Genomic DNA, 19,061 nt, shown 5'->3' with positions numbered 1-19,061 from the left:
CAGACTGCTGTCCACGTTTATTTGACCAAATCCTCTGCCGCCACATTCGGAGTGCTCCCGTGTTCTGGTCGCGACAGTTGTCAGTCAACGTATGTCAAAATAAAAGCCTCCAATAACACTGGAAAACCCAATTTCTCTGCAGTTTTACTACTGATATAGTTAAAAAGAATGTCAGTAGATATAACTGTGGAGAGTTCGTGGCCTCTGCTTCCATGGAAACGGATCAGTGCTTCAATATTTATGATGCAGAGGTCATGAATTCTCCTCCTTTTACATTTATTGAAATAAGTTGTATGACATAAAAATGGAAAGCTTTGTGGAAAAAAGGTGGATTTATTATTGAAACTCCAACCTTTTCCAGACCTAAAATACAACACAAACATTACATTCTTGGGTTCTAGAAATTCTGGTTGATTGGTTAATGTCATCACCTTACATTAACCTGCTTTCGCCTGTTTGTTCTTTCTTTTCTTTTTTGTTTAATATGATAACAAACCCTTCACAAATATGAGTTTTAAACAAAAAGTGTCTAAGCTTCTTGAAACAGCTGGATGCTTTTCTTTTCATTTTAATATTGATCATAAGAATCAAGATCACGAAATAACTAACTTTATATTCTTGCTGGGGGTAGTACATCAGTCTTGAATTATTGTTTGGTCTAGATTGGTGGTGGGGGGACACGTGAGGTGAATAATAAATAGAAGCTGTATTGTTTGGTTCATAACTCAAAGAAATCTCTCTGGATTTTTCCTTGCATCTCTTTTTAATTATTATTTTGTCAACATGTCACGCTGTAATGGTATTTTACTGTGTTCTTTCAAAGCATAATGCTTGACTTTCATTTACATTTGATTGCACAATGAAGCATTTCATTATAGCCTGTAACGTAAAGGTCACTACTGTTGTAAAAATCATGAGAGACTATCCGTATTAGTGAACTATACGGCCCCAATATGTTTGTCGCTGAGAGGCGTTCGGGGGGGGGGGTCGTAGCTGGCGTGCCAGCGAGCCTTTGTAAAGCTTTTATCCTAAAACTGCCTCCCGGTTATATGATGTGATAGACTGGCGGGGTGTTTTATCTCTACTCTCTGGGAAATGACTCATCAAACATGCACCGCCGAAGGTGGGAATCAAAGGACTGTTGAGTTTTTCTAAAGGTTTTTTGTTTTGTTGGCGTGTTAGTGAAATCCTCTTGAGGTCTTGTGTCAGGCTGTCATCCCTGCGCTGGAGTCACCTCGGCGAGATGACTTGTCTGTATGTGACGGGAGAGGGGATTCTCAGGGGTGGGGGGGGTTCAAGGGTCTGGAAATGTGTTCTTGATGGGGAAGAAGCAACACTTCACTCTCTCACCAGAGTTCAGCTGGAAACTCTTAAAGTCTCCACCTCAATTCTACAGGGGGAGCGTTTTGTTTACGTCCATGCAGGAACTTGGTCTTCATGTAAAGCCCGACGTCATGTCCCTCGAGCCTCTGGAGCATATTGTAAGAAGTGTGGTTGTTCAGTACTAGGGTTGCAAAATTCCGGGAATTTTCAAAGTTGGAAACTTTCCATGGGAATTAACGGGAATATATGGGAATTAACGGGAATTAACGGGAATAAATAAGAAATTTACAGAATTGAAGGTTGGAGCCTGGAGGCCACACATCAAAGCACAAGACTATTGAAGCCACACATTTGAGCCCACGGACTATATAAAGTCAAGTAAGTTTTGATAATATTATGGGGTAAATATATTTGATCTATAATGGTATTAATGTTTAACTTGCATTACTTTTTGATTGGGTGGGGGAGTGGGGTGAGTTAGTATTTACTCAACATTCATGTTTTTGTTGTTCATTAAAATAATTGTTCATACAAGAATAAAAACTAAAGTTCTACTCAAATAAATCTGTTGAAATGTCATGTTTTTGTATTATCTTGCATGGATATCTGCTTATGACAAAATAAATATTTACATTTATGTTTGGATATGATACAGTTTGTTTAAATTACCCCCAATTTCCAGTTAATTCCCATAAATTCCCATAAATTCCCAATAATTCCCATAAATTCCCATAATTCCCATGGAAAGTTTCCAATTTGGAATATTTCCAAAATTCCCCAGCTTAACTTCCCATGGAAAGTTTCCGGAAAGTTTCCGGAAATTTACCGGAAATTTTCCACCCCTTTGAAACCCTATTCAGTACCAAACATTGCTTCAGAGAGAGGTTTGACTGGAGGCCCCAACTGTCCAAGGACCATCCAACGTAGGACTTGGAAGGACAGAACCGTTGTTTTACTGATGATTAATGAAACACTCCAATCCTACACAGTGAATCATGAAACGAGTTGCTTCAGCTACTTGGCCTGTTCATTTCTGGATTAAATGTTGGATTAAATAAATAATACAAATAAGCTTGTTTGAGACATGCCATGAAATCACATTGCAATTCCTATCTGCCTCTTGGACTGCACATTCAGCTCACCCCATCATGTCCATCCCCAGAGCGCCTGCTGACTCTTTTGGACTATCAAACTCTCTTGGGTTTGTCTGGGAAGGAAAAGCATTTGAGATGATCAAAATCATCCACTTCATCTCCTCTAAAGTCCTCTCTCGTTTTCAGCCACTTAGCCACCGGCAATAAGCCTCTCCTGACACAGCGGTATCTGGCTTCCTGTCACCGTCCGTCCCCCTGCACTCACTCACATGGGGCGCCATGATGAAGGAGGAAATGGAGGGAGGGACCTGTCTGGTGTGCCATAACACAGAATAGGGAGAGAGCCAGCTGGAGTCGGGTGACTCATTACCTTCTCTGAGAAGGGCATGTTCTGATAAATAAATCACTCTGGGCATCAGTGCTGGAGAATGGCTTTGGAAAATGAGGAGGATTGGTCTGAAGAAAACAGCTCCATGTATGTAGACTTTACAATTAAAAAGAGCACGAAAGAAAATATAACCTCTAGGGGTGGGTATTGGGAAGGACCTCACGATACGATACGCATCACGATACTTGAGCCACGATACGATACACATTGCGACATCCCGATTATGCGATATCCCGATTATTATATTCTACATAGTTCACCGAAAAATTTAAAAATGCATTACACATCTTAAAATCCAAGTTGTATATATGTACATCAGATGATAGTGATGGATCTTAAAATCCGAGTTGCACGTTCATCAGATTATAGTGACAATTCATGGGACAAACTGAGTCAAAACAATGTTTTATTATAACTATACAAGCTAAAGTTACAACTTATTTGTATATGTTTTTCATATTATTTACATCATATGAAATTAACATTAAATTTAGTATGAGGTTGCTTTAATTATGTGGCAAATGATAATAAACACAAGAAAGATGGGTACTAAAACCAAGGACAGGCACAGTGATCAGTCAGTATAGATATAAATCCATAAATAAATAAACCTCTGTCCATTATTTTTCATTTTTTAAGGACAGGAAATCGTGTTATATAAAAAATAAATTATAAAATGAAATAAAACCTGAGCTCAGTGCAGGGCCCTCCCAGGGTTGGTAGAGAGTGGCAATGCCCAGGACTGTCACTTAGGTAGGAGCACTGGGTGATATAATGGGAAAAAAATCGGGGATAAAAAATATTTAAAAAAAAATATTAAAAAAAAAAACAAAAAAAATCGATATTCAAATTTTGAATATCGATATTGAATCGGCTGGAAAAGTATCGCGATATATTGCCATATCGATATTTTTGCCCACCCCTAATAACCTCAGAGAAACAACATGGAACCATTTTCCAAAAAGCATTATTTATTTACCCCCTCCCACAAAAAAAGCGTGTGGGCAATACTAAGTACCCACTTCTATTTCCACATGTTTTAAGAAGTGCAAATTACAGCTACTCTCTCAGCATTCTTGATGAATCATCAGTAGGTGTTTAGACTTTTATAAAAGTCGAGGTTTTTGGTGGTGTGTGCTGGTCTGGGAGATTCAGCTGTGTGTTAACACAGTGCCAAGAGGGAAATATGTAAGCAGTGTTCTGTGAGAAGTATAAGTGTATAAGTGTAAAAAGAAAAATGTTCCAGAAAGTTTTATTCACCTTTCTCCTGATTGTATAAGCCTGTCATGGTCTTAGGATGTTTTTACTTTCTTCAGACTCTTTGTAGTCTATCTGGATTTCTGTACTGTCTCTGCAAAAGTCATGAGATTGCCCTCCTGGCATCATAAACAAGATTTTTTTTATATAAGAATAAAAGGGGAAAAAACAAGATGCTGAACTAGTTCACCAGCAGTAACTTTTTTTCTTCAATCCTTCCCACATCCCCCTGCCGTTAAATCTTTAATGAAAAATGTCCTCATTCCTTTTTGGCTTCCACTCCCCTAATTTCTTTGGTTTCCCCCTCTGCGTTCTCCAGATCTCCGCCTATCTCTGGCTTCCTGGATGACTACGCCTTCATCACCTGTGGCTTGCTGGACCTGTACGAGGCCACGCTGGAGCCGGAGTGGCTGCTGTGGGCCGAGGAGCTGCAGCTCAGGCAGGACGCGCTGTTCTGGGACGATCAGGGCGGGGGCTACTTCTGCAGCAACCCCAGTGACAGCACGGTCCTGCTGCAGCTCAAAGAGGGTGAGGGATGAACACGCTGATGCATCTCACCTGTCGTCTCCTTTTAATCAGACGGTCTAGGGCTGGGCGATATATCGAGATTTTAATATATATCGATATATTTTCAAACACGATATGGTACGAGACAATATTGTTTATATCAATTTAAAAAAAAAAAGAAAAAAAAAATTATTATTATTTTTTTATTTATTTTTTTTTAAATGATTTTGATATCGCTTATTTTGTGACAAATTGACTTGAATGTTTTATTTGAGATTTGCACAAATGTTTTGTTATTTGCACAACTGTCAACCTCAGTGGAAAAGTCTGCCTGTTACTGTCTACATTGTATTAATTGCAGTGTATTTTAATTTAATTGTTATGCAGGAAAGGGATATTTGTTTTATTTTATTCAAGAAGCATTTTTATTCTATATATGCAGGCAGTTTATTTTTATTTCATTTGTTTTATACATTTTGATATTGTGCAGACCTCTGTTAACAAAGGTACCTGTGTGACATTTGGCACGAGGCTTTGTATTAAAACTGACTGTTTTTTTAAGGGTTTGCCTCAGAAAAAAATGAAGCTAACATAGATGCTATGCTATAATGCTTTGGGGGAAACCCCAATTAAGGCACAGAAAAAATATCGAGATATATATCGAGTATCGCCATTTAGCTAGAAAATATCGAGATATGACTTTTGGTCCATATCGCCCAGCCCTAAGACGGTCAGATATAGATCTTGAAACGTTGAGCAGTGAAGCAGAGATGTTCATTCTCAACAGTCCTTTGCATTGTTCAACAAGAGGTAAATGTTATAATAGTCATGTGGGGACACAATAAACAACAAAACAAAATATGGGTTTAAAGTCTAAAAGTTCACCTATCACCTAGTGTATATGGGAACTTTTGAGATGTCATTTTGTTTATTTATTAGGATCCCCATTAGCCATCACTCCGTTGTGGGAGTAATGGCTATTCTTCCTGGGGTCCTCACACGGGACACAATTATATACATAATAAAAACCTACAGAATAACAATACAGTATAGAATTATACATGGTAGTAACATGGAAAAAACTACAGTATTACAATAATTTACCACAGTGTCGACTACTTACAATTGGAAAAGATTGTTAAAACCTGTTTTCACACCAACTCAATACCTAGGCTTATTAAACCAAAAAGACAACAAAAACAAAAGCTTACCAAGAAACCAAGAAGTCAGATATTAGTCAGATATTATACACACACCTTTCTAAAATCATCTTTTTCAGTTTGTTTTTAAAACTACTTATGCTTTCAAGTAATAAGAGCTCGGGTGGAAGCCTGTTCCACTCTGCACCAGCTCTGTACGTAGCTGTTCTTCTAAGTGTGTTAGTTCTCGGCAGAGGTAATGTGAAACTGTTGTTTACTGCTTGTCTTGTGTCATGATTATGTCTGCTATTGGTTGGCACTAGTTGTAAATATAAGCAGGTTTACTAACAGAATATATATTCTTTATAAACAAAATATCATGTCATCTTCAGCATTTGTGTTAATTTGTAACGGAAAGTTCATATTTGATGCAAAAACTACTTCTTTTCCCTTGCCAGCACTTAAACTCACTAATTAGGAAGCAAGTTAAAGTTAAATCAGCACTCAACAGATGTAATCCACTGCCCCACATCCTCATGTGCTGAGCTGGACCATTATAATGCAGGAGTACAGACTTACTCCAGAAATTCAGCTCCTATCTCAGGTTACATGTACAGTAGGTGTGGGTCCAGCAGCCTCAGGGAAGGACTGATGGACAGGTGAAGGATTGATGGTGCCACTGCGGTATGTGGCCAGGTTGAAAGATGGATCGATCGGAGAGATGAATAAATGCAGGGTGTAAGGTCTGCAGGCACTGCAGACAGTTTAATGATATCAACACATGGAGACTTTTTGACCGGTGGCTCGTGCAAGCAGGAGAGGTGAGAAACGCCACGCTATAATCTATTTAAAAAAAGCAGAAGAATTTCTTTTATTCATCACCTCAGAATTCGATTCAAAATTTCACTCGCTGCTCAAATATTGAATCCATGTTCCAGTTAAAGAGACACATTGGTGCAAAAAGTAAAATGGTTTAATAGTTTACCAACATAGAAATGTCACATTTATACATTTATTGATTTTTGGAATTTTGGGCTGTTTTCTTTTTAACACTAAGAATTTATTTCAAGTACAGAGATGCTTCCTGAATCTTCTGTACAGAATGTAAAGTCAGGATTATGCAACCCAGGTCAACCACCCTGGGCCCCTGAGCAAGGCCCTCAACCCCAACCGCTCCCCGGGCGCCGTTTATATGGCAGCCCACTGCTCTCTAGTCTAATTAGAGATGGGTTAAATGCAGAGAAACAAATTCCACCAGCCTGGCTGTGTGGTCATTAATAAATTAAAAAAAAAAAAAAAAAAAAAAAGGATCGGGAATTGTGACAATTACTAGCCACATTCTTTAATATTGATAATGCCTTGTTAATTTAGAGGCGGGAACATGTGCAGGCAGTCTTTAAAAGCCCTGCACAATTCATTAGTTTGATGTAAAAGATAACTGGCCCAATATGTGAGCTGTCTGTCTGTCTGTCTGTCTGTCTGTCTGTCTGTCTGTCTGTCTGTCTGTCTGTCTGTCTGTCTGTCTGTCTGTCTGTCTGTCTGTCTGTCTGTCTGTCTGTCTGTCTGTCTGTCTGTCTGTCTGAGCTATAGATATCTAAGCAAATCCACTGGATTATGCTGAAAGAGCATTTTTGGGTTCATGCGCCTCATTAATTCTGAATATGTTCCCTATTGTCAATCCCTTAACGTATTGAACACACACTAGTCTTGTTAACGTAGTGGATTATTTTAGATGAACGGTCTCAGGCGCCTCGGCGAGATCGCACTTGGATGAGCACAGCTGTTCATGAAAGGTGGAAGTAACATCTGATGACTTTAACTTCTTACTTGTTTCCATCATGAGACCCCAAAAAGTCATTTAAGGATGCTAAAATCCTTGTAAAAGATCATTAGAATTCCCCCCAGTACAGTTTCACAGATCTGCTTACCAGATCATTACAGGACTGTATTTAATAGGAACATATACTATCCAGTCGACAATTGTTCTATACTATAGATGAGAGCACATTTGGGTGCTTAGGGTTTGGGATTAGCACAATTACACTGTTGGGAAACTAATTGTTGCAATGATAAATTCTAGTCTTACATTTTGCTTGTGTTCCTGGTCCTTTGAAACAAGCCATTTTACAACCTATAATTTAAGGAAAAAAACAAAAACCCTTATCCTACTTTCTAATTTATGATAATGTCTAAACTGTCTCTCTTATCCAAAGTCATTTATTTTTGATGCCAATACAATATACTTCATCTGAAAAGTTCCAGTCTGACTTTAAACCTCACCGCAACACTGAATCTTTGAGGATCTGATTGTTAATGGTCCTGCTGAAGTGCTGCAGTATATAGTGACTCTTTTTGCTCTTGTGGATTCATCAGCTGCCATTGACACTGTTGAACTCCAGCTTTTAAGGCACAGCACTGAAGTGACTCCAGTCTTATGTATTAGACAAGAGCGTTTCTGTCCATCCTAGGAAATATTCTTCTGGGACAGCGACACTCATGAGTGGTGTTCCACAGGGTTCTGTTCTCGGCCCCATCCTTCTTTCATTGTATGTTGCCCGTGGGGTATATTTAAAAAAAAACACACACTAGTCTTGTTTCATTGCTGTTTTTATGATAAAATATGCCCTTACATTTAAAAAGTAAGGGCTCACTGCAGCCTCATGTTTCATATATATATATACAACTAAAATCAGTCCATCTTGCAATTATCTAAACACCTAATTAAAACAAAACTGAGATAATTGTGTTTGGTTGCTCTGGGCTGCTAGATGTTGTCTATCTTTACCCTCTTCTGCCTGTTTTAAATGCTTCAGTCAACAGTCTTGACATATACTGTATTTTCATAATGCCTTTAGATTTGATAAACAGATATCACTTGTTGTCAAGAGCTACCTCCCCCTAACTGACCTCAGTAACCGGCAACCGAAAGAGACCACATCACACCACTGTGGACTTCTCTCCACTGGCTTTCTCTGCAATTTGGAGCTGATTTTAAAATTGTATTATTAGATATAAAAGCTATGAACGGGCTGGCAACCTCCTTATCTGACTAAGCTGTTTCATGCTCCAGCCAGATCATTAAGGTCGTCCAATTAACTGCTATAAGAGGTGCCCAGAACAAAATGTAAGTTTTTGGTGGGACTGCACCTAAATTATAGAACATCCTTGAACTGCGTTCACTATCTGTGCCAAATTTAGGACTTTTTAAATCATTATTCAAGACTCATCTTTTCTCCTTGGGTTTTGTATCAAGTGCAGTGTTTTATCCCAATAGTTTAAAATAGTTTCTGTTAATGAAATTGAATTTTATTTACAGCCATTTTAATATTATTTTATTACCTATAGTCCTAGTATGTTTTATGCTTTTATTCTGTGAAGCACTTAGGTTTAAATGTGCTCTATAAATAAAGCTGACTTGAGTTGAATGTCACTGCTCCCCCACCCTTAGAATATGAATGACGGTCAACACATCCAAGTGTTTGCTCATATAAAAGTGTTCAGTGAGGCTTGCAGTCTTCCTTTCTAGCTCCGGCACCAAAATCATAAGGCTGTCAGCTAAACAACTGAATAATGTCGTTGCCGGCCCAAAATCTGCAGCGCTATGTAGGAAAACCTTTCATTTATCAAGTTAAAGGACCATCCATTCAGTGCAGCCAAGTGCCCGGAGGCGACATAATCTAGACTTTTTAATTTCCCTATTGTACATATTACACCGTTTTTTCAATGAGGCATCACATTGGACTACTGTAACTTTTAAAATATAAACGTATGGCTTTTTAACATTTAAAAAAAAAAAAAAAAAAAATTCTCCACCTCCAAAAAGGGGCGTGGGCATGTATGAGATTCTTCTGTTCTGTAGCTGAATATTCAGATATTTTAGGCATGTTCTCAATGACAATTTTTCTGAATTTCCCCGTATATCTTTTCTTTGTTACTTATTGCATAAATACAGATGTCAGCACATCTGGTGTGAACCACATCAACTTCTGAATTACGATAAACTGAAAGTAAATCTTTTGGAAGGGGTTACATTATATTTAAGGAATGTATTTATGGACTGTATTGAACTTTGCAGAATTTGATTTCTCTGCGAAGTGCCTTGAGATTATTTTGTGGTAAATTGGTGCGATACAAGTAAAATTAATTGAACAGACCTATAACAAATCGCAGCGGCATTCGTCAGAGTCCACCTTCTATTGTTTCGTTAAATGATTAACAGGGAGTAAAAAATGATGACATATTTGTTGAACTTTGCAAGTCAGTGAGTAAAAGGATTGATGCGATATAAATACTAATGACCTTTATGTGCTCTCCAACCTGTCTTCAGCGTCTCGTGCACTTCTCTAACCGATGGCTGCTGGCAGGTCAGAGATGCTGACGCTTTGTAGACGCGCAGACTTTTACCTTTGATCAGTCAGACCGCAGTTTCCACTTTGGATTGTTTCAAATTAGCTTGTTTTTGTTCTCAAGCTTCACCATTTGACAGCAGCCATGTACCTCTTTTTCCTCCTACTTGTTATGTGTTTGTTTTTTATTTCTACTCAGCTGCATATTTTTCTTTGAAGTACAAATAGCTGTATGCCTTCATGTGGGTGGACACCCCCCTCCACCCTCCACCCCCCATTTAGAGGGATTTTATGTTTAATCTCTCCTCTTTTCTTATATTACAGTGTTTATGTGTGCATGTCAATGTTTTTTTTCTTCTTTGTTGGGGTAACTTGTTTAATGTTAAAAACAAGTTTTCGATTTATCTCTCTCTCTCTCTCTCTCTATATATATATATATATATATATATATATATATATATATATATATATATATATATATATATATATATATATATATATATATGCTCTTGATTTCCAGAGAATAAGAGCTTTTCGTGCCCAGTTTCACAGGTAAAAGATGCATTATGTAATATCTGGATTGAATTAGTGTCACCTGAAAACAGGGACACACACCCGTAACAGATGTTTGGATGTATTTCAGGCAGGAGTGAGCTACCACAGATGGGAGGGGAACGGGGAAAATGCCAGCATTTTTTCTTCCTACGAACTGTTCACCTGAGACGATGACTGCTTGTGCGCTTGCGGTGCGTGTGTGTGTGTGTGTGTGTGTGCAGGACTTGAGCATCCCTGCACCATCACACATGCATCTGTGTGTGATTATCACAGCTGACTTGCAAGGGTTTTCTCGTCTGGGAGGATTGACGGCACCTTTATGGTGGCTGCTCCGTGTTTGGTTGAAGCCCATTAGTGATGCTAGAGCCGCTGCGATGTGGACGGCTTGTCCCAGCAGCGTGGCCCGTCAGTGCAAGATTGATTAGCCCACCGCGCTGCCACTCTGCGTCTCACAGCCCTGCCAAGCTCCCCTCTGTGTGTTTGTTTTTCAAGAGTAAGGTTAAAGTCACGCACTATTGTCTGTTCTGCTTTTGTTTCTGCTTTTTGTCTCAGATGGGGACAGATTTTGTCAATCTGCATTCCACCATGAAAGGCTTTAAAGTTTTAAATGCATCATGTTGAGGGTCGGGTTGAACTGTAAATCCAACTCAAACTGAAATCACATTTAAAAATAACGCTGCTGTTAAATTGCAGAGGCCCCAAGTCCTGATGTAAATTATGCAGTGTTTCTGACAGAGGCTTAAAACACTGGTTTCCCTCTTTTACATCAACCACCTCCGACTCCCAAGCAGTAAGAAGTACCTTTTCTCCATGCACTCTAGTCAAACCAACCAATGAAAATCTAAATTTGGACTCTTAGTAGTGGAAGTAGGGGAAGCGTTAATTGCACGTGTCTGCTAATGAACCACTAACTCACTTTTGGGTTTGGTACTTTAGCATGGCCCTGAAAAGCTCCTCGGTGTGGGGTTGTGTAGACTTGGTGCTGATTGGGTATGCTGTAGGCAGGAGATGCTGTTTACCCACCGCAGTGTCCCATTCCAGTTTTAATCATCTTTTTCTTGTTACCTGCCACAGTCATAGCATGAGTAAACAAACACAGCAACCACCTCAACTCCTACAATGCTTCTTTCAATGTTTGTTTGTTTTTCTTATCATTAATCGTCATCTTCTTTTATTCATTTGTGCTTAGTAAACAGTGACAATGGTGCATTATTGCCACCATGGATTATGGAGTGGTTGTTTGCCAACTCAGTGAATCCTACAAGGTTTGTCACTGCATTGTTGACACATCTTCTGAAACGACTATAGGACTTTCCTCCTCTTTGAATTCCAACCTAAAGGTTTTACCTCAGACCCAACCATTATTTCCCTCTGAATAGATTTGGTAAGAGATATGCAGAGGAGAGAGGGTGTAAAATTACAATAATGTTTCGCCTAGTCATTAAAACTGACTACAATTTCTACAACAGCGCATAAAAAGCATATTGAATTCTTTATAAAGTTCTAAAAGGGTAACTTGACCATAACCGACTCTATTTGTTACATCTTGGCTACAGGCATGCAGTCTATCAACAGAATTATTAAATATGGTTTTGAAAACCCTATTAGAACAATTGACAAAAGAGATGTAACTCCCTATTCCCTCCCTCATCAATTATAATCAAGTTACCCTTCAACATTTTTATACAGAATATATCACAATAGTTAAGGTCTAACTGAAAAATGGGGAATTTGATGCCAAAACAACAGATTTGTGGTGAAATGACATGATTGAACTATACTGGCATCAGGCCACAAGCATAATAATGTGGTAATGCTCCAACAGGTTTGAAATCTAATGCAGAGTAAATATTGAGTTGAGTATTACAAGCAAAATGAATCTCAATCATCATATTTGGTTAAGAAAATTTGCTGTTGGGAATTTTCCCGAATCTTAGTCGAGTCCAATTTGGGTCAAAAGTTTTTTGGTTTTGGTTTTGCAAAGTCCTTAAGCCAAGCAGTTGCCTCCTGATCAAAAGTATCAGTATTTTATAGACGGTGTAAGGAGTTTCTCGATGTGTTTATGTGACTACGTGAATCGTGTGTTGGCGGTATTCCCGTCACAGCTGCATGTGTGTGTGTGACTTCTTTCCTCGGAGCTCCTTGAGCTGGAACATACTTACAAGAAAGAATCAAATTATTTATGCTTTTCGGTCATGCGTGGGTGTTCACATGTCGCCACAAGAAACATACTGACTATCCAGTGCACAGTGTAATTCAGTGTGTCCAAAATCATTTATTTTTTTTACAAAAGCAATCTGGCATGTGGTGTGCGTGAATATCAGTCGATGCAGAGAGAGTCATTTGGTACCTAACTCACTTATACTTGACATGAAAAGCTGAGCTATCGAAACCCCATAACTCTTTTTTACATTGATGTAACCGTGTATTCTTTATTTCTTGTAAATGTTACACTGGACAGGACGCCCGAGGCCAATATGGAACAAAGTTATGTTGAACCCTCTGTGAGTAGATTAGGCAAACCTAACTGTGGTTAAGTGGAAACCAAATAATATAAGGTTTAATTCCAACTAGCAAGTTCTCCAGTAAGAAGTGTCGGGTACTTTTTTTTTTTACAATTGTGCATACTTCTTTTTATTCTTCTTGTCGTCATGGGCGTGAAATCAAACAAAGAGCAAAACAATCTTTTGAAATAGTCTGTAACTATGTTTATTTGTTTATTGTTTATTGGATCCCCATTAGTTGTCACCATGGTGACGACTATTCTTCCTGGGGTCCCTAAAAAGCAATACAAATAACAGTTCCTATACAGTGTTCCCAAAATAGAAATGATAAAAAATACAAAATAAAATAAAAACAAGCAATTAGATTATTCCTATAATAATAATAATAATAATCTCTGTACAAGTTTAAACTAAAAATACAAAATAAGGCACTCTGCAGCTTTACAGACATCATCCATCCATCCATCCATCCATCGTCCGCCGCTTATCCGTTCCCGGGTCGCGGGGGCAGCAGCCTCAGCAAAGATGCCAAGACTTCCTTCACCCCAGACACTTCCTCCAGCTCCTCCGAGGGGAGTCCGAGGCGTTCCCAGGCCAGCCGAGAGACATAGTCTCTCCAGCGTGTCCTTGGTCTTCCCCGGGGTCTCCTCCCGGTGGGACATGCCTGGAACACCTCCCTAGGGAGGCGTCCAGGAGGCATCCGGTACAGATGCCCAAGCCACCTCAGCTGACTCCTCTCAATGTGAAGGAGCAGCGGCTCGACTCCGAGCTCCTCCCGGGTGACCGAACTCCTCACCCTATCTCTAAGGGAGCGTCCAGCCACCCTGCAGAGGAAACTCATCTCGGCCGCTTGTATCCGCGATCTTGTCCTTTCGGTCACTACCCAAAGTTTGTGACCATAGGTGAGGGTAGGTGCAGTTACAGACATCAGTCAACTGAATTTAACCTAATTTCTTTACTCAAAACAGCTTTTTTCAATTCCCTTTTAAATCCTGATTTCTTACACTTGAGTATGAGGCAGTACGGAAGTCCATTCCAGTATACAATAGCTCTGTACAATACAGTTCTTTTCAGTGCATTTGTCCTCGGTCTAGGTAGTCTGAAACGACAGCTTAAGGCCTGTCTGGTATCATAATCATGCATGATCTTGATCGGTACTAATAGAGAAAACAGGCTACTGGGTTTAAGCAAAGTACAATATTATTCAAATACAAAATAAGGCTGCATGCCAATCTCTCCTTTACTTTCATCCAGGAGAGTTTATCATGCATAGTATTTACATTATTCCTAATAGAACAGTGAAGTGCCAGTCATTCAGCTCTATTCTGAGCGAGCTGGAGTTTAGCAAGTTCTTTTTTTTAGGTACCAGACCATATTGCTGGGCAGTAGTCAAGGTGGGACAAGAATAATGATTGAATAACAAGCTTGATTGTTGTGTCAGTTAAAAAACATGCACATTTTTTAATGTTTGAAATACTTTTACTCATTTTACTGACTATATTCTTTATATGTATTGACCAAGATAATGTTTCATCTATAGTAATGCCAGCAATGTGGCTTCTCTAACTTGCTCAATAGCTGCACCATTTAATGAGAGGACCAACTTCTGATGAGACCGAAGTGAGTAGTTAGACCCAAGTACCATGCATTTTGTCTTCGAAATATTCAGCTTTAGCTTGTTTGCTGTAACCCAATCAGATATCAGTGTTAGCTCATATTGAGGTGTCTTGTTAACTTGTTCAGTACTACTAGCAGATGCAAAGATGGTTTATCATCTGCGTACATTACTATACCCGCATTTCTCAAAACATATGGCATATCATTTACAAAAATAGAATAGAGAGGTCCGAGGCAGCTCCCCTGGGGAATACCACACTGAAGCGTCTCTATGTCTGAAAAAGCACCATTAAACTTAACACACTGTCTCCTGTCAGTCATATAACTTCTCATAAAATTAATCACAGAGTTTTTAAAACCATTGGCTGAAAGCTTCAAGAGTAACAGTTCATGATCAATCAGATCAAAGGCTGCACTGAAGTCCAGAAATACAACACCTACAACTGACTTCTTGTCTATCTGTGTAAGCAGGTCATCAGTGAGACATGTAAGAGCAGTGCTAGTGGAGTAGCCGTCCCTATATGCATGCTGGAAACCAGAGTTCATGTTATTTACTTCAAAGTAATGCTGAATTTGCTTAAACATGATTCCCTCTAACAGTTTGCTTATTACAGGTAACACACTTATTGGCCTGCTGTTATGCCCTGTAAGTGGCTCTCTGCAGTTTTTTGGCAGAGGAGTGACTTTTGAAATCTTCAATGGATTTGGATAAATAGATTATTTAAAACATAAATTGAAAATATGACATAGTGGTTTTACTATTACTTTTCCTGCAAGCTTTAGAAGTTTGCCATCTAAATTATCCAACCCACAAGGTTTGTCACACTTAATTGTAAGACGTTTTTCCAAGAAGTTTTTTTTTATATAACTCCAAACCAGTTATATTTGACAGGAAATAATACATTTAGTTAGTTATGAATTAAATCTAATGAGTTTTACAGGTTGGTAGATGTGAAACCTCAATGTCACTCTCTGTTACATGACAGAAAACTCAATCTTTGTACAAAAAAGTTAAGTTGCATGCCACACACTGGAATTCAAAGATAATGGATAAATGTTGCCACTTTATACTGGACAATGTTATTTTTTCTGCGTTTTTTTAATGAATTTGTTGGAATGTTCCCACTATTTCTTTAGTTTTTGACCAAATATGGCCAAATCTGCGACTGACTGAAGACTTTTTCCCTCCCTCTTCCCCCACACTTGTATACATTCAAACGTCAGGGCATTGCTGAGAAGCCGATCTGCAGGGAGGGCACAGGTCATGAGAAGCTCACCTCCAGGCTCTCACTGGAGACTGATAAAAGATAAGGACCAATTACTTAACACCAAGCTCCAGTAAGAGGCAAAAAGAAGGGCTAATGCATGCCTTTTAAATTATAAATGCAGTAACTAGCTACAACGAGCGCGTGCTGGCTCGTCCAAACTACTTCACGCCTGCTTTCATAAAGATAATGACAGATTTTTCTATTGTTCTAAATACTTTTCTCTCCTACTTGATATAACAATTTACCCCAAATAAATGTAATCATCATACCATTTCCACTTCACTGCTTTGGTTTGATACTAATGAAGATAACGGACCAGATTTGACAGATGCCTTATTATTAAAATAATATTGATGAATTACTTTCAACCCTCTTCAACCTTTTCCCTTCTACTCAAATACTTGATGTGAAACGTCAGATGTTTACGCCATTTCATCACAGAAATAATCAACTTTTGATAGACTCGCTGCTTAATTTACTTTTGCTTGTAAGCAGGCCTAGGATGAAAATTTAAATCATTTTACAGAAGGACATTATTAAAGGCACTTTTGCCCTGGTTGGCCTTTCCAATTCCTTTCCTGTTAAGACATCACTGGATGGAGATACAACCAGAGAAACAAAGCTTCTGACGAAGGCAGAGCTCGTAGCATCAACCAGCATCAACAAAAATGGTGCGTATTGGAGTGGGAAGTAGGGCTGTTCGATTTTGCCCAAAAATAAAATCTCGATTTTTTTCTCTCAAAATCCAATTTTCGATTACGATTACGATTATTTTGTGAATTGAAAAAAGGCAAAGAAATGATTTCAAATATGCTGTTTTTTTTATTGAACATTTGCCCCATTGGGCTTTAAGTGCAAACTTTGCTCTTATTAAACCAAAAATGAATGAATAAAGTGCAAAACTCTGTAAAATAAGTTGAAAAAAGTTTTAAAAAATATAATAAAATATAAAGTTTTATCTCTGAAAAAAAAAAATCAGCAAATCAGCACTTGCAAACATACATAGTTATATTTCCAATTAAATAAAACATGTTCTAATTAAACTAAACTGGGTCTTTGCATGCTAAATAATAATGCAACCCATGAAGGATGTAGAGGTGTGTAATGTCACTCATTACATTTGCTATTCACATTTGCAAGTTTTTTGCAAGGAACACAAGCCGGTCTACGGCATCTGGCTTGAGGGATGCCCGGTGGCATGTTACAACGCCCCCTCCTACACTAAAGAGCCTCTCCGATGGGGCACTTGTTGCAGGTATTGAGAGGTATTTCGATCAATCATTAATATGGTATCAATCATTAATATGTGTGCAGACAAGGTAATAAAAAAAAAAAAAAAAAAAAAAAAGTGAAAAATCGATTTTACGATTTTCACGTTTTAACATCGTTCTAATTACATAATCGCGATTACGATTTAAAATCGATTAATCGAACAGCCCTAGTGGGAAGTCGACCCTGATTGACTGTTTTCAGGTTTGCAGTAAAATCTTCTTGATCCAAAGCTTTATTCTAGGGCTGTCAAACGATTCATTTTTTTAATCGCGATTAATCGCAGAATTTCAAAAGTTAATCGCGATTAATCGCATTTTGAATTGCATGTTTAAAATTCTGTTATTTCGCATTTCAAGGCAGTTTTAAGCCCATAATGTAAATCATTTCTTACCATTGTGTCTTAATTGGGAATCAAATGAACACAAAGAAAGAATTTCCTTTTTGACCTTTTGTATTTTCTTTCAAAAAAGTGCCATGTAGACCAACTTAAAACACTGTCTACTTCAAATACAGTTTTTCAAATTAAACAAAGTGCCATATAGACAGGGCTGCACATAATTATTTTGGTCTGGTGCTCAGAGGAGCCCCTGGATATGTGACTTGGGCCTCCAAAAACGCGGTGACCCGTCTCGCCGGATCGATAAAAGAGGGATGCAGGAATAAGTTATAGGCAAAACGATATTTATTCACTTATAAAGATGAATGGCTCAATATGGTCCTTTACAAAGTTAATTTATTTCAATAATTCAACTAGAATATGGTGTAAAAGTTAATTTATTTCAATAATTCAACTAGAATATGGTGTAAAAGTTAATTTTTTTCAATAATTCAACTAGAATATGGTGTAAAAGTTAATTTATTTCAACAATTCAACTAGAATATGGTGTAAAAGTTAATTTATTTCAATAATTCAACTAGAAAATGGTGTAAAAGTTAATTTATTTCAATAATTCAACTAGAATATGGTGTAAAAGTTAATTTATTTCAATAATTCAACTAGAGTATGGTGTAAAAGTTAATCTATTTCAATAATTCAACTTAAAAGGTGAAACTAATATATTACCTAGTCTTATTACATTCAAAGCAAGATATGTTAAACCTTTATTTGTTATAATTTTGATGATGGAATTGTTTATTGATTTCATAAAATATTCTCTAATTTATTTTTTATTTGGGGTTTTCATAAACTTTGAGACATAATCAGAGCAGCGTCTTGCAGGTAACTGCTGCACGCAGTGACGGACGCTGGCTGATTTATGGTTCCGCGTTGCACCAACGCAGAGCTTACGGGGTAGGATACGCGGGAGCGCGAACGTACGGTACGCGTCGCCGCGTAACATCATGCAGCCACTTCTCGGCGAACACACGTTTTCTGTTTCTATCCACGGGTAGTGGTTCAGTTTGGCGTCTCTTTGTAGTTGGTGGTGGTGGAAGTTTACTTTAGGAAACAGCAAACATGGCGCGGCGCTACAGAGGAGTCTTCTTCTTCTTGAGGTTTATTGGCGGTTGGCATCCAGTTTTTTCCGGTGCATTACCGCCCTCTTCTGGATCATTACAGAAGAGTCGACTACGGGTGAGTAGAAGGGACAAAAAGGTTTGCGATTAAAATGCGATTAAAAAAAAATAACGCATTATGGATTGCATTAATCTAATCGCGATTAACGCGTTAACGCTGACAGCCCTACTTTATTCGCAATTCTGCAACCATTTCGGTTTGATGCCATAAAGCCATCACATAATGTGAACCTCCAGCCTGTTGTGAATGGTTCAGTACGTTCTGTACCGGAAACT

General features: G+C 38.3%; 1 protein-coding gene across 1 annotated transcript in view; it reads left to right on the top strand.

Moving 5' to 3' along the window:
• spata20 (spermatogenesis associated 20) overlaps positions 1-19,061 on the top strand; it is a 75,945-nt gene that overhangs the window by 18,673 nt on the left and 38,211 nt on the right. The window contains exon 13 of the mRNA XM_061708639.1: positions 4,382-4,590. Coding sequence (XP_061564623.1) covers positions 4,382-4,590 — 209 coding nt within the window. The remainder of the gene's footprint in view (positions 1-4,381; positions 4,591-19,061) is intronic.

This window comes from Cololabis saira, chromosome 19, assembly GCF_033807715.1.
Source record: "Cololabis saira isolate AMF1-May2022 chromosome 19, fColSai1.1, whole genome shotgun sequence".
In the NCBI taxonomy this organism is placed as follows: domain Eukaryota; kingdom Metazoa; phylum Chordata; class Actinopteri; order Beloniformes; family Belonidae; genus Cololabis; species Cololabis saira.
Note: the sequence above shows the minus strand (reverse complement) of the source record. Positions and strands in the feature narration are given on the sequence as shown.